General features: G+C 50.8%; 1 protein-coding gene across 2 annotated transcripts in view; it reads left to right on the top strand.

Moving 5' to 3' along the window:
- Positions 1 to 12,500, top strand: part of SGMS1 (sphingomyelin synthase 1) — a 114,937-nt gene that overhangs the window by 65,007 nt on the left and 37,430 nt on the right. The window contains exon 2 of one of the 2 annotated variants that reach the window (XM_040454229.1): positions 9,676 to 10,454. In XM_040454229.1, the coding sequence (XP_040310163.1) occupies positions 9,850 to 10,454 (605 nt within the window). In that variant the 5' untranslated portion in view covers positions 9,676 to 9,849. Of the gene's footprint in view, positions 1 to 9,675; positions 10,455 to 12,500 lie in introns of those variants that run through there. The other variant, XM_040454230.1, reaches the window with a different exon arrangement.

Below are 12,500 nucleotides of genomic sequence, written 5' to 3'. Positions count from 1 at the left end.
TTCATTTGTCCATTCGAATTGTAAGGGAAGCACCAGAGATGCTGTTCCAGCCGCGCCCTTCACTCCTCTTGTTTCTGCGGATCTCAGTGCCAGACGATCCGGGTCCTTTTCTCTTCCAGTGTCTGGGGATCGGGAAGCCTTGGGTCTTCCTCTGCCGGGACGTGCTCAGCCTGGCAGCCGGCGTCGGGGGCTGTAAGGAGGCGAGGGGCCGGGGCAGGTGTGACGTCGCATCTGTGTGCATGTGCTTTCCTTAGTCCCTGTTTTCGTGCGATGCCCCTGCTCTTAACGGCGCGGGTGCCCCCCTTCCGCGGAAGACACGTGCAGGCCCCCCAGCTGCGGGGAGAGGCGGGGGCAGCTTCCGAAATGGTCTTCTAACCAGTCCTTCTATCTTGAGTCCCACCTCCCCACCCCTCCACTCCCCCCCCCCCCCGCCCCGCCCCGATCCTGCAAGGCACCTGTGCCAACGAGCTTCTCACCCTCCTGGCTTCTCTTCCAGAAATCACATTGCTTCTCTTGCTTCTCATCCTTCCTTCCCCGGGGGCCGGGGCTCTGCTTCCTTGGCTCCTCCGTCCGTTCCCAGCCGGCCGCCTGCTTCCCCCGCCCCCTCGGCACGTCTCCGGCCACCTGCTTCTTCACCTACCCTCTCTGCTCTTCTCCTCGCCTCTCCTGTTCCTTCTTTTTGAAAAACCAGGAGAGCTTGAAGAGGCCCTGGAAACGACCACATAATCACTCAGACACCTATCCTGAAACGCGATTCCTCTCTTGGTCGACTGGACTTCTTTTTCTGTCTCCCCTGCTAGACTGTGTGGATGCTGGAGGACTGGAGCTTGGGGCTTTGAAAAAACCTGTCCGTTGCCTTTAAACCAATACACCTTAGACGTTTGCCCATTTCTCTTCCTTTCACGAGCCCGTGTAGCTCTTGTTCTCCCCGCTTTCCTCCGGGGGCATCCGCCGGGCACAGGCCCAGGGGAGAACCTGGGATTTTCTTATAACTTCTTTAAACACACCTGTCTTTTCTTTTTCTCCTCTTACTGGTTCATTGAGGTTTCAACTTTCATTTACCTCTTTTGTATACGCACTTCACAGCCTCTTCAAACTTACTTTATTTTCTCAAGGTCGTGGTTTGGCAAACTTCCTGTTTGTCACACCTGCCAAATTTCTCCCTCATGGTGGATTATTTCCTTGTGTGATTTATAATTTTCAATTCTCGTTCTTCCTCAGCTCAGAGCACTTCTTCCGTGGGAATCCCGTGAACTCTTGCCTGCTGAAAGGGCTCGAAGGGGTTGTTCTGTGTAAACTTCTCGTGTGTGTATTTGCTTCGATTTCTTGGCTTGGGACCCACACCGCACAGGTCATGCGAGTTCGAAGTCTGCATCGTCGGGTACTAATTTCACAGGCCCACTTTTTGTCGTCTTAGAGGGATTCTTGTTTAGTTCAAGGGTCTTAGTTCAGTCTTAGTTCCATTTGCCTGCCTGGATCTGGCCTCAGGCCGTGTCGTCTGCCCACGCTTGGGTCTGGAAACCCCAGCCCCTGGCCATTAGGGTCCAAGGCTGGCATCCCTCTGGGCTGCTGTGCTGGCTCGTATCTTCCCTACCCACGTGAGCATGGGTGTAGCCCCCGTCCTCTGCCTGTAGGGAAAGGCCGTCAGGTGGAGACACAGGCTGTGTCGTGGAAGGCCATGGTGGAGGCTCAGGAATGTGAACATCGTCCAGGCAGCTGTAGGAGCCCCCAGAGGCCTCCAGCGTCCAGTGAGGAGATCGCCCTGCACACCACAGAGGCCCGTCTGACGGCAGCATGGCGGTGGCTGCCGTGGAGTTAGACCACAGGCAGAAACCAAAGTGGAAGCAAACAGAGGTAAGGAGAGGGGAGCCTTTCCCCGGCTTCTTGGGCCAGATGCGACCACCGCGCACCTCAGCTGGACGTGAGAGCCGTGCAACTTGGAGACCCTGATTATTTCCCAGCATGCCTTGAGTGCTGCTACAGGGGTCTGTAGGACCCCGGATTAGGTCTGTAGGACCACGGATTATCCAGATGAATATTAAATATTCCTGCTGGGGTCGCCTGGGTGGTTCCCGTCGGTTAAGCGTCCTACTTCAGCTCAGGTCATGATCTCACAGTTCGTGAGTCCGAGCCCCACGTCGGGCTCTGTGCTATCAGCACAGACCCCGCTTTGGATCCTCTTCCCCCCCCAACCCCCCTCTGCCCCTTCCCCACTCATGTGTTTGTTCTGTCTCCCTGTCTGTCTGTCTCTCTCTGTCTCTCTCAAAAATAATAAATAAATAAATAAGTAAAGAAATAAATAAATAAAGTCAGTAAGTAAGTATAATAGTCCTGCTGGTTTCAGACTTGGGCAGCTTATCAGTTGGGTGGAACTGATCATCTTCAGAGTTTGGTAATTGGGTTCTGACAATGAAACCCCAGGGGAAACTGCAGTGATTAGCTGTCACTGGAGACGTGCATGGTTTTCCTTCCTGAAATGACAATAAGGCAGGGTTTCAGACAGTCAGTAGGTAGCTGGATGGACGGGTATTGAAAGCCTGGATGACAGAACAGTGGTAATTCTGATGGTTTGTCATTGTTTTCTCTCTGGAATGATGGGAAATCTCTGAGACCAGAACTTCTTTATGCACTTAGGTTCGGATCTGAGCTTTATCTTTGTTGATGGTTCGGCTCATATCCTGGGACCGTTCTCTTTTGGAAATAGGAGGACTCGGGAACCCAGTTATACACAGGAGGCAAAGAATCCACTTATTTGGAGAAATCTGCAAGCCTGCTTCTGATTTTGAAAGAAAGCTAATGTAGGAAGCATGTATTTTTAATTTTACAGTGTAGCCTCCATGTTTAAAAACAATATGCTTGAAGGAAAAACAACCCTTCTCTAAACAGAAGTAACATGTATCAGAGAAATTAGAAGAGAGTGAAAAAAAATTAAGCAGAAACTTCGTTTACAATTTCAACATCCAAAGGTAACAGAAGCTGACATGTACCTTCTAGACTTCTTTTTTTTTAATGTTTATTTTTGAGAGAGAGAGAAAGAGTGAGAGAGAGAGACAAAGTGTGAGCAGGGAAGGTGCAGAGAGAGAGAGGGAGACAAGAATCAGAGGCAGGCTCCAGGTTCTGAGCTGTCAGCACAGAGCCCAACGTGGGGCTCGAACTCACAAACCGCGAGATCATGACCTGAGCCAAAGTCGGTCACTTAACCAACTGAGCCAGCCACGTGCCTCTCGACTTCCTTTCTGTGGATAGTTGTGATACATGTATGGTCACAAAAATGGCTTCATTGTCTTTTGTAACCTGTTTGACAAATCTGCGTGTGTGTATCACTACAGCTATAGAAACATCGTCCGGTCTTTAGCGGAGGCTTAATTAGTATTCTGTTGTATGATGCTATATTTAATTCTCCCTGTAGAACTCTTAGGTGGTTTTTAATTTTTGCCACAGTAAGTGATTCTTTGAATTTTCTGGCTGCTGAATGTTTCTGTTCGGCCCTGGAATTACTCACATGAGCTCCTCTTGCTGGCGGGGGGGGGGGGGCTCCCCTGAAAATGGATGACACGCGTGTATTTCATACCATCAGAGAACAGCCACAACCGTGGAACAGCGTATCCAGTTGATTTGGCCCGTTTCTTGTCATGATGTCACTGTCCTGCTCTTGTCAGCCAAGAATCATCTCCTTCCCTCTGGAGCACTGGGGACTGAGACACCAGAATGGGTCCCTTTGGGAGGGGCCGTTTAAAGGGAGGCTGTCGGTGGGTTGTTCTAGGGCAACTGCTGAGAAAGAACTCGTTTCCAATCTGGTGAAATCTAAGTATCGGACTTCCTGAAATAGACAAGGTGTGGAGGCGAGGGAAGGGTGTCCCCACCTGAGGCTCTCCTAGCAGCCTAACTGGGCCACAGGCCCTTTCTTCTCGTCTCTAAGCAAAATCAGGCAGCGTGCACTTAGTTCAAGGAGCCTGAGGGGAGATTTCGTTTGCCAGTCAGAGTTTGACACTGGAGTTTTGAACCGTGCGTGTAACAGCAATCTATAGTAAAGGACGGTTTGAAGGTTAAGGCATCCAAAGTGATGTAAAATTTCTTCTGCTCTAGACTGAAGTAAACATGTAGGTCCTTCAGCAGAAGCGATACAGTTGTTACCCTAACCATTTTTTTCCTTCGGATAAGTACGGTTGTAAGAATTTTGCCTCTGTAGATTAGCTCTTTATGTGTTAAACAGCAAAAAACAAAAAACAAAACAAAACAAAAAAAAAAAAACTATAGCTGATTAGATTGGAGAAAAGCATTCAGGAGTTCTCCACACTGAGTGAGAGAATTGGACACCTGTCTCTTGAGTATTGCAGAGGGCCTGGCCTGTGCTGCTCTAAAAGGTCCGTTGGGGGGGTGGGAGGGAGGGGAGGGTGGGTGATGGGTATCGAGGAGGGCACCTTTTGGGATGAGCACTGGGTGTATGGAAACCAATTTGACAATAAATTTCATATATTGAAAAAATAAATAAATAAATAAATAAATAAATAAATAAATAAAAGGTCCGTTAGGTTATTGTTGCCTTTTATGGAAAGTTCTAAGGACGTAAAGACTTTTATCTGGACTTGTAGTGTTTACAAAAAGGCAGTTCATGTGTTTCAAGACTGTAATGTTGATTCTTAATTAGTGTTGCTCTTTAACAAGGCACCCACAGGTAGGTTTGTGTCAAAAGTCTGAGCTATTACACACTCACCAAATTGTGGTCTCGCACAAAGTTGATTATTTGAGCTAGTAGAGCAAAATTCATATAGAGCCCGTGTTACTTTTGCTTTTGCTTTTAAACATTTGATGCAGGAAGCAGAAAGAATTTAGCTCACTATATGCTTATAAGATTAATCATGCATGCACTGCTTGCTACTGTGATTTGCCATCGTTAGCATTCAGAAACATCTGGAACTTTGCTGTACTTTCTTCGCTGTCAGGGCAGCTATGTTCGTTCAATCTTGGGCCCTCCATGCCTTAAAAAAACTGTAAAAATTCAATTCAGGGGTACCTGGGTGGCTCAGTCGGTTGAGTGTCTGACTTTGGCTCAGGTCACGATGTCACGGTTCGTGGGTTCAAGCCCTGCGTCGGGCCCTGTGCTGATAACTCAGAACCTGGAACCTGCTTCGGATTCTGTGTCTCCCCCTCTCTCTGCCCCTCCCCCACTCGTTCTCTGTCTTCCTCTCTCTCAAAAAAATGAAAAAACATTAAAAAATTTAAAAACTTAGATTTTCTGAGCAATTGTTGTGCACTGCGTTATGCAATCTTTCTTGAAAACTTGTGTTCATTGTTTAATTCATATTGTAGCTTTTTGTGAACACAACGATGTCTTATTTCTCGACAATACCAGACAATAAGATAATATAGTAGATTCTTTTTGAGCAGAGATAAACCACATACTCATAAATGACTTAGTTCTTTTGTTTGGTTAATGTTTTGTTTTCATTACCAGGCTAATTGCTTTAACATATTTGTCTGGTTGTAGAGAGGTGGCCTTGATAATGAAGTACAAATAGTTTATAGTGTGTTGTGGCACACTATCTGATGGCTTTTATAATTTTAAAGCCTAAAATATCTACTGTAAGAATGGGAGCCGGATTGTGTTAGCAGATTTCTTTTTCATTTAGTCTGGGTCTGAGAGAAACCTGCTGGGTATAGGATCCGTGATGAGTAGGAGGGGTTGTTCCTGCCCTCAGTCCTGTAGGACTCCATGATTTTGGTTTATAGACTCTTAGCCTGCCCCTCACACGTGTTCACATCCGTGAGGTCGTCGAGTACCTGCAGCGGGGGGCCCGGGACGCATGTTGGGTTCGGTCTCGCTGCAGACTAGCTCTGGTCTTCTGCAGGAGAGTTTAGACACATCACCGCCCCCTGGACTCTGGTTTACTTCCGTCCGAAAATTGCCCATGAACGAGCGTCCCGGCACCTCTTCCCTCTCTCATCTTCCAGTATTTTGGGATATACCGAGTTTATGTCCAGGTTTTATTCTCTTTTTACTTTGGAATTCTGAGTACCCAGTCTAATGCGTTGAGCTCTGCGTTATTTCTGAACATCCTCCGCGTAATGGATTCGGGGCGACTTTTCTGGACGGGGGTAGTAGTTGTTTTCGGAGCTCAGCCCAACATGCAGTCTTCTGGGTCTAGATGGGAAAACACTTCTCAGAAACACTGCACCCTATCCTATCCTGTCCTATCCTGTCCTGTCCTGTGCTGTCCTATCCTAAAGTGCGCATGTGGGGTGTCTGGGTGGCTCAGTCGGTTACGCATGGGCTCAGCGTTGGCTCAGGTCATGATCTCATGGCTTGTGGGTTCGAGCCCCGCACTAGGCTCTGTGTGGACAGCTCGGAGCCTGGAGTCTGCTTCGGATTCTGCGTCTCCCTCTCTCTCTGCCCCGCCCCCACTCACACTCCGTCTCTCTCTCAAAAATAAACATTAAAAAAAAAAAAAAAAAAAGTGAGCGTGTGAGGCCAGCCACTTTGTCTCCCGCGGCTGGACCCTGGGGTGTCTGAGTAAGTCCTCACCTTTGGGCAGTGACCTTTGAGGTATCGAGTACGCCCGGCAGTTGCTTCCATGGAATTTTCTTTTCCCCTTTTACGTAATCTTAAAATCGTCTGCAAGAAAATAGCATCCAGGCCTTTATTTTCAAGCTTCAAAGCTTGCTTGAAAAACAAAGGTTTCTTTTCTGGGGAAATTTGGAAGGCTGTTTGAACTCGTGTGTCAGAATGATTGGGCTTTAAAAATGCCATTTGGAGGTGGCAGCTTCAGTCCCTATTTATGAAATGTCACCGGGGGCCCAGTCGGGTGTCAGAAAGCAAGCAGGACATTACCAGAAGAACAAGACCTGTTTCTTGGCGTAACCAGTAGCTTTCATTCCTTTTTCCCCATGAGGTCCTCAGAGCAGGAGCAGCCCCAGGGAAGGTGGGCAAGGTTGTCGTTAATCCTATTTTCCAGAGGAAACTGAGGCCCGGCGAGGGTTCAGGACTTTGTCAGGAAGGGATGTAGCCAAGCAGGGGCCCGACTCCCGGCTCCCCGACTCACATAGGTGGCCGTCTTTGTGGGCACACGAGCCGGTTACATCACGTGGTCGCAGGTATCGGCGCGGTCGGGATTCAGGGATGGGGATGGGATTGGGAAGGACCTGAAGGACCAAGGGAAGAAGACCTCGGACTTGTTGGAGCGGAGTCGATGGCGGGGTGTGCGCGCTGGGGGTGAGCGCCGGGACGGCCTCGGGGAGGGGACAGCGTTGTTGTCCTCTTACCAGGGGAGCCGTCTCTGTGTCTTGCTGCGTCTTGAGAGTTCCTGTGGCTGTCAAACTGCTGATGGGACTCACTTTTGTGACATCCGTGCTCCTCCATCTGCGAGCGTGTCTGACGGCCTCTATTGTCTCCTACCTTGGGCTGTTTTCCTGTTTTAAAGGTTATTAAGCCTTAGGAGGAGATTATCAGACAATTTCCTCATCAGAAAGAAGTGAAATCACGAGTTGGCACGGTCTGGTCTCTGCGGTCCCCCGCGGGTTCCCCTCTGGCCAGCTTCCCACCTCCGGCAAGGGAAATGAGGAAGCCACACGAAAAGCCCTTTCATTCCTTTGGGCCTGAACTTTCCACCAGGATTTCTTCTCTAGAGTTCTTGTAGCCACTCCCACGCGCAGAAGGCCCCCTTGCCTCGTACCGTAAGTCTGCCGGGGAGTATCTGGCGAGTTCCCCTTTCCTGTAGGACCTTCCGGCAGGACTCCCCTGTGGCTTGTGTCTTCTCGTCACCGGGCAGGACTGGCGACGACTGACGCTCTTCTCTAGTGCTTTTCAAATGGCCAGAGGTCCACTTTGGTTTCGTGTTTCCCTCTGAAGAACGCCCACCGCGTCCTCCTTGGCCATCCAAGTGGTTTTCAAGCGGTTTGCAGCGTCAGTGGCAATGTCCGTAGGTCTTACTTTCCACGACCCCGTCTACATGCCGATAGATGTAAGGGGCATGCCCTGAGGTACTGAGCAGAGGTCGAGTGAGCACCTCCCAGCCCTTGCACGGTGAGTATGTGGATGTTCAAGATGGCAGCCCTCCCGCCCTCACTCGTGGTCTCGTGGGTGAAGTGCAGACAGACACTTGCCACAGGCCGGTGGAACAGCAACGTGGATGCCCAGAAGAGAGAGCACCCAGTGTTTTTGCAAGGTCTGGAATATCCTGAGCTGTGCTGCCGTTTGATTGGTTGTTACGGGGGTGGAGAACCTGGGAGTGGATGGCTGTCCACCTTGATTCCAGACTCTGATTCAGGGTACGGTAGAGACGAGTTTGGACTTTGGAATTGAAGACCTGAATTTGGGTCTTGTTTGTGCCGTTACCAATGTGCTCCTGGGGGGATTGACAGGGATCGCTGGGGAAGAAAAGTGGTGGGGAGCGAGCAAGCCTCAGTGAAGTCAGTTCGAGGAATCGTGGTAACCCGGTTTTGGTCCCGGACAATTTCCTGGAGCCTCTAACTCCTGCACAGTCCCAACCACCAATGCATAGTGCTGGCCCTCGGAGAGGACGTGCACTTCCTAGACTTCATTTGGATGATTTCTAAAGCGCAGAGCATTTTGTCAGGTTATGATTCTACGAAGCATACTCGGGAAACACGGTCATGACCCATTTCTAGCCATTAAACCTATTAATCTGTGCACGTTTTTTTGTTTGGTTTTGTTGTTGTTGTTGTTGTTGTTGTTGTTGTTGTTTTGTAGTTAGCACCACATTCACCTTTTGAGAAACAAAAGTTAGGCAGCTCTTGGACAGGGTGTTTCCATGGTGAGGGAAAGTAGACATTAGCTATTGGATAGGATAGAAAACTTGAGAAAGAGAAAAAAAGGATATGGGATCTCCAGACCCCTTTTAGTGCTCCAATTACATATGACTTTTCAAGGGGATACTTGACTGTTCGTTTCACAGATGAAGGCGCTGTTGACTCAAATTATGCTTGGTCTTCCGCCGACCGCCGTTATTTCGCTAACCACGATCGTTTGTTCCAGAACGCAGTCTTTACTTCGAACGTGTTGTTTTGGATTTTAAGTGATTGTTACAACACTGATACATGCTGAACAAAGAAAACCAGCTGAGAGTAGAGTAGAAAATGACCCCACATTTGGAAAAAGGGATTCTTTGGTGTTTTTTTGCGTGTAGGACTCTGCAGTTGTTGGACCAGATGCTCTCGAAGCTCAGCATTTCTGTGATTCTCTTGTGTCTCTGTGACGTTGCAGTGGCTTATGTACGTTTGAAGACATTTCTCCACCAGGTAGTTTGGTAGATTCGGCCACTTCGCCGCGTTATTTCAGATTATCTCAGAAAGTAGGCAGTAAGCACAGAGGGAATCCCCAACCTATACCGAGGCATATCCGGAGCACTGTTGGATGCTGGCTTAGAGAACATTCTTCGGTATCTGTCCGGGTCTAATCTAATGCTCCTTCAGGAACGATGGGCCAGGGAGACCCTGGACCAGGCCCTGCGGCCAGCTGCGCCCTCCCCGGCAGGTGGTTCTCCGGGTGCAGCCAGTTGCAACTTCCCCGGCAGGTGGTTCTCCAAGTGCGCGGGGCACCTTCCCCGGTAGCCGGTTCTCGGGGCGTGCGCTGTGCCTTCCCCCGGTGGCCGGTTCTCAGGGCGCGCCCCCAGGGACTGACGTGCGGCCCCCTCCTGACTGTGTCTCTTGCCTCCGCAGAAGGAAGACCCCCGGTGCACCATGAGGTGAGCGCGCTCGGGCGCCCAGAGCCCCGGAGAGCTGCGTGCGGGCTGCGGGAGCGGCTCCGCGCGTCTGGCCTCGCACGTCCCCGGCATGAGGCCGGGCAGCATGGGCGCGCCGCCGCGGGACCGCTGACCCCCGCCCGCCGGGACCATGAAGGAGGTGGCGCACTGGTCCCCCAGGAAGGTGGCAGACTGGCTGCTGGAGCACGCCATGCCCGAGTACTGTGAGCCCCTGGAACACTTCACGGGCCGGGACCTGATCGGCCTGACCCGGGAGGACTTCACGCGGCCGCCCCTGTGCCGCGTGTCAGCCGACAGCGGGCAGCGGCTCCTGGACATGATCGAGACCCTGAAGGTGGAGCAGCACATGGAGGCGCACAAGAACGGCCACGCCAACGGGCACCTGGGCGCAGGCGCGGCCGGCCCCGGCCTCCAGGCCACGCCCAACGGGGTGCCTAACGGCTACCGGAAGGAGATGATCAAGATCCCCATGCCCGAGCCCGAGCGCTCCCAGTACCCCATGGAGTGGGGCAAGACCTGCCTGGCCTTCCTGTACGCGCTGTCCTGCTTCGTCCTCACCACGGTGATGATCTCGGTCGTCCACGAGCGAGTGCCTCCCAAGGAGGTGCAGCCCCCGCTACCGGACACGTTTTTTGACCATTTTAACCGCGTGCAGTGGGCCTTTTCTATCTGTGAGATTAACGGCATGATCCTCGTAGGACTCTGGTTAATTCAGTGGCTGCTCTTAAAATACAAGTAAGTGGGAAGCGAAAGCTCTGGGCCGCGGCGATTGGAGTGGGTGGGGGAGCGGTCCGGGGGGCAGGCGTCTGGTGCGGGTTATTGGGCAGTGACGCTCAGCAGGAGAAAACCCTTGGACCCCTCCGGAGGGCACAGGCTCCTGCATCACGGAGGAGCCACCCAGCATTGGTGCCATTAACCCCCCAAATAAATCGTTGACTGACCCGTGTGCCGTGACGGCTGCGTGGCTTTTCCCACGCAGGGTCAGACACGCAGACCCTCAGCAGTAGGGGTTTAAGGACGTCTCGCACCCAGAACACAGGACAGCCGTTCCAGGGTGGCCTGGGCTGTTGGGAAGACGGCACCCTTGGGAAATGACTGTGCGTGAACCCGCACACGGCTTTCCACCGTCCAGAATTCACAGCACTTACAGTCACGTGGGGCTGTTCCACTGAGGCTTCTCAGGAGCTTGCACAGGCACCTCCTTTTGGTTGCCGCTGGGTGCCAGGTGGCTTTCGTGTCCTAGGCTGTGCACTCAGTACAGACCCCTCGGGCGAGCTGGTTCCCCGGGCCCACAAAACCCACCTTGCCCCCATCGTCGGTGTCTGGCTTTTCCATTAGTGGAACGTTTTCGTGTTGCATGCGTGGGAGCTGGGAACCCATTTGCGACTGTGTCCAGCGGACTGCGTTTCATGACCCCCAGTGTGGTTGAGTTCAGTTAAGGAGATCATCTGAAATCAAGGCAACCAAGTGCAGACAGAGCCTGTGCTGAACTTCTATCCAAGAAATGATGAGTTTTTTTCCTGGTATGTTTTCTTATCAATTCTTATGTAAAGATAGCATTTCTTATAAATTCTGTATCTGCCCGTGGAAGCGAACGCAGTTCCCCACCGCGTGCCGGGAAAGAAGGGCCTTACCCCTTTATAAGGGAAGTTGTTTAAGTGGCCGGTGCCGACTTTGGGGTTGGCCTGGCACTTCCACAGTAAACTGGGTTTGAAATACAAACCGTGGTCTGGGCTGCATTTGATTTGGCGGAAGACTTTCGTTCGCTTCGTTGTAATGGGCTGAGTAAGCAGCAGAGGCTCTAGAAATGTGAGCTGCTGCGAATTTACTTAATGCGTTTTTTTTCAGCTGCCAGACTTCACATCTGCTTTTGACGCAAAAGCCCATGAGAAGAAAATGCCAGTAGGATTTCTGGGTTTTGTCTGATCTTTGTTATTTTGTTTACCCTGAGTTTGTTTGCTGGTTTTTCGTAAAAACTCGCACATGCAAGTAAATGATTTACTGCCCCAGAATGAAACCCTGCAGATCAGTCAACACTGTGTACAAGTTCCAATCTTTCACTTTTATTTAACTACTTTTTAACTAGTCAATTAATTTTTTTTAGGACCGTGCCTTTTCGATACTGTGCTCTTGTTCTGGGACGTGTCCCAACCATAGGGCTCATTTCTGCAAAGTGTGTTGCTATTTACATTCCTCTGGGCTGGGACTTGTCACACCTGTTTTTCTTGAAGCTTTCTGATTCTATGTTTTCCTGGTACTTCCTGCCACTGCTGTGGTCCCTTGTGTACTTAACTTTCTCAGCAGCTGCGGATCTGTGGGTGCCAAGCCCCCAGTGAGCCCCCACATGCTGGATGTTGTGGGGGAGTCTCTAAGTCTCCAGAGCTTTGTTTTCCTCACGGATAAATTAAGGGCCTCCTAGTCTAGAGAGTTTCTGTTATCCTGCAACTGTGTTTTATTCGTTTCTAACATGGTTCCTTTTTTTTTTTTTTTTTTTTAAGTCTGTTTATTTTCGAGAGGGAGAGCACGTGGGGAGGGAACGGAGAGAGACAGAGAGACAACCGCAAGGAGGCTGGCCCCCCTTAGTGCAGAGCCCGGCGCGGGGCTCGAGCTCATCAACTGCTGGATCGCGATCTGAGCCGAAGTTGGACGCTTCACCGACTGGCCCCCCCCCCCCCACTGGGCACCCCTGTTTCTGACATTATTGAATGGGCCAGTTATGTTTAAACACTGTTAGCTGCAGAGCATTTTTTTGTCCGGAACACATCCAAGTAAAGATTCTCT

The sequence above is a fragment of the Herpailurus yagouaroundi genome, unplaced genomic scaffold (genome assembly GCF_014898765.1).
Source record: "Herpailurus yagouaroundi ecotype Mexico unplaced genomic scaffold, PumYag 211, whole genome shotgun sequence".
Classification (NCBI taxonomy): Eukaryota; Metazoa; Chordata; class Mammalia; order Carnivora; family Felidae; genus Herpailurus; species Herpailurus yagouaroundi.
This window is presented reverse-complemented; position numbering and strand designations above follow the sequence as displayed.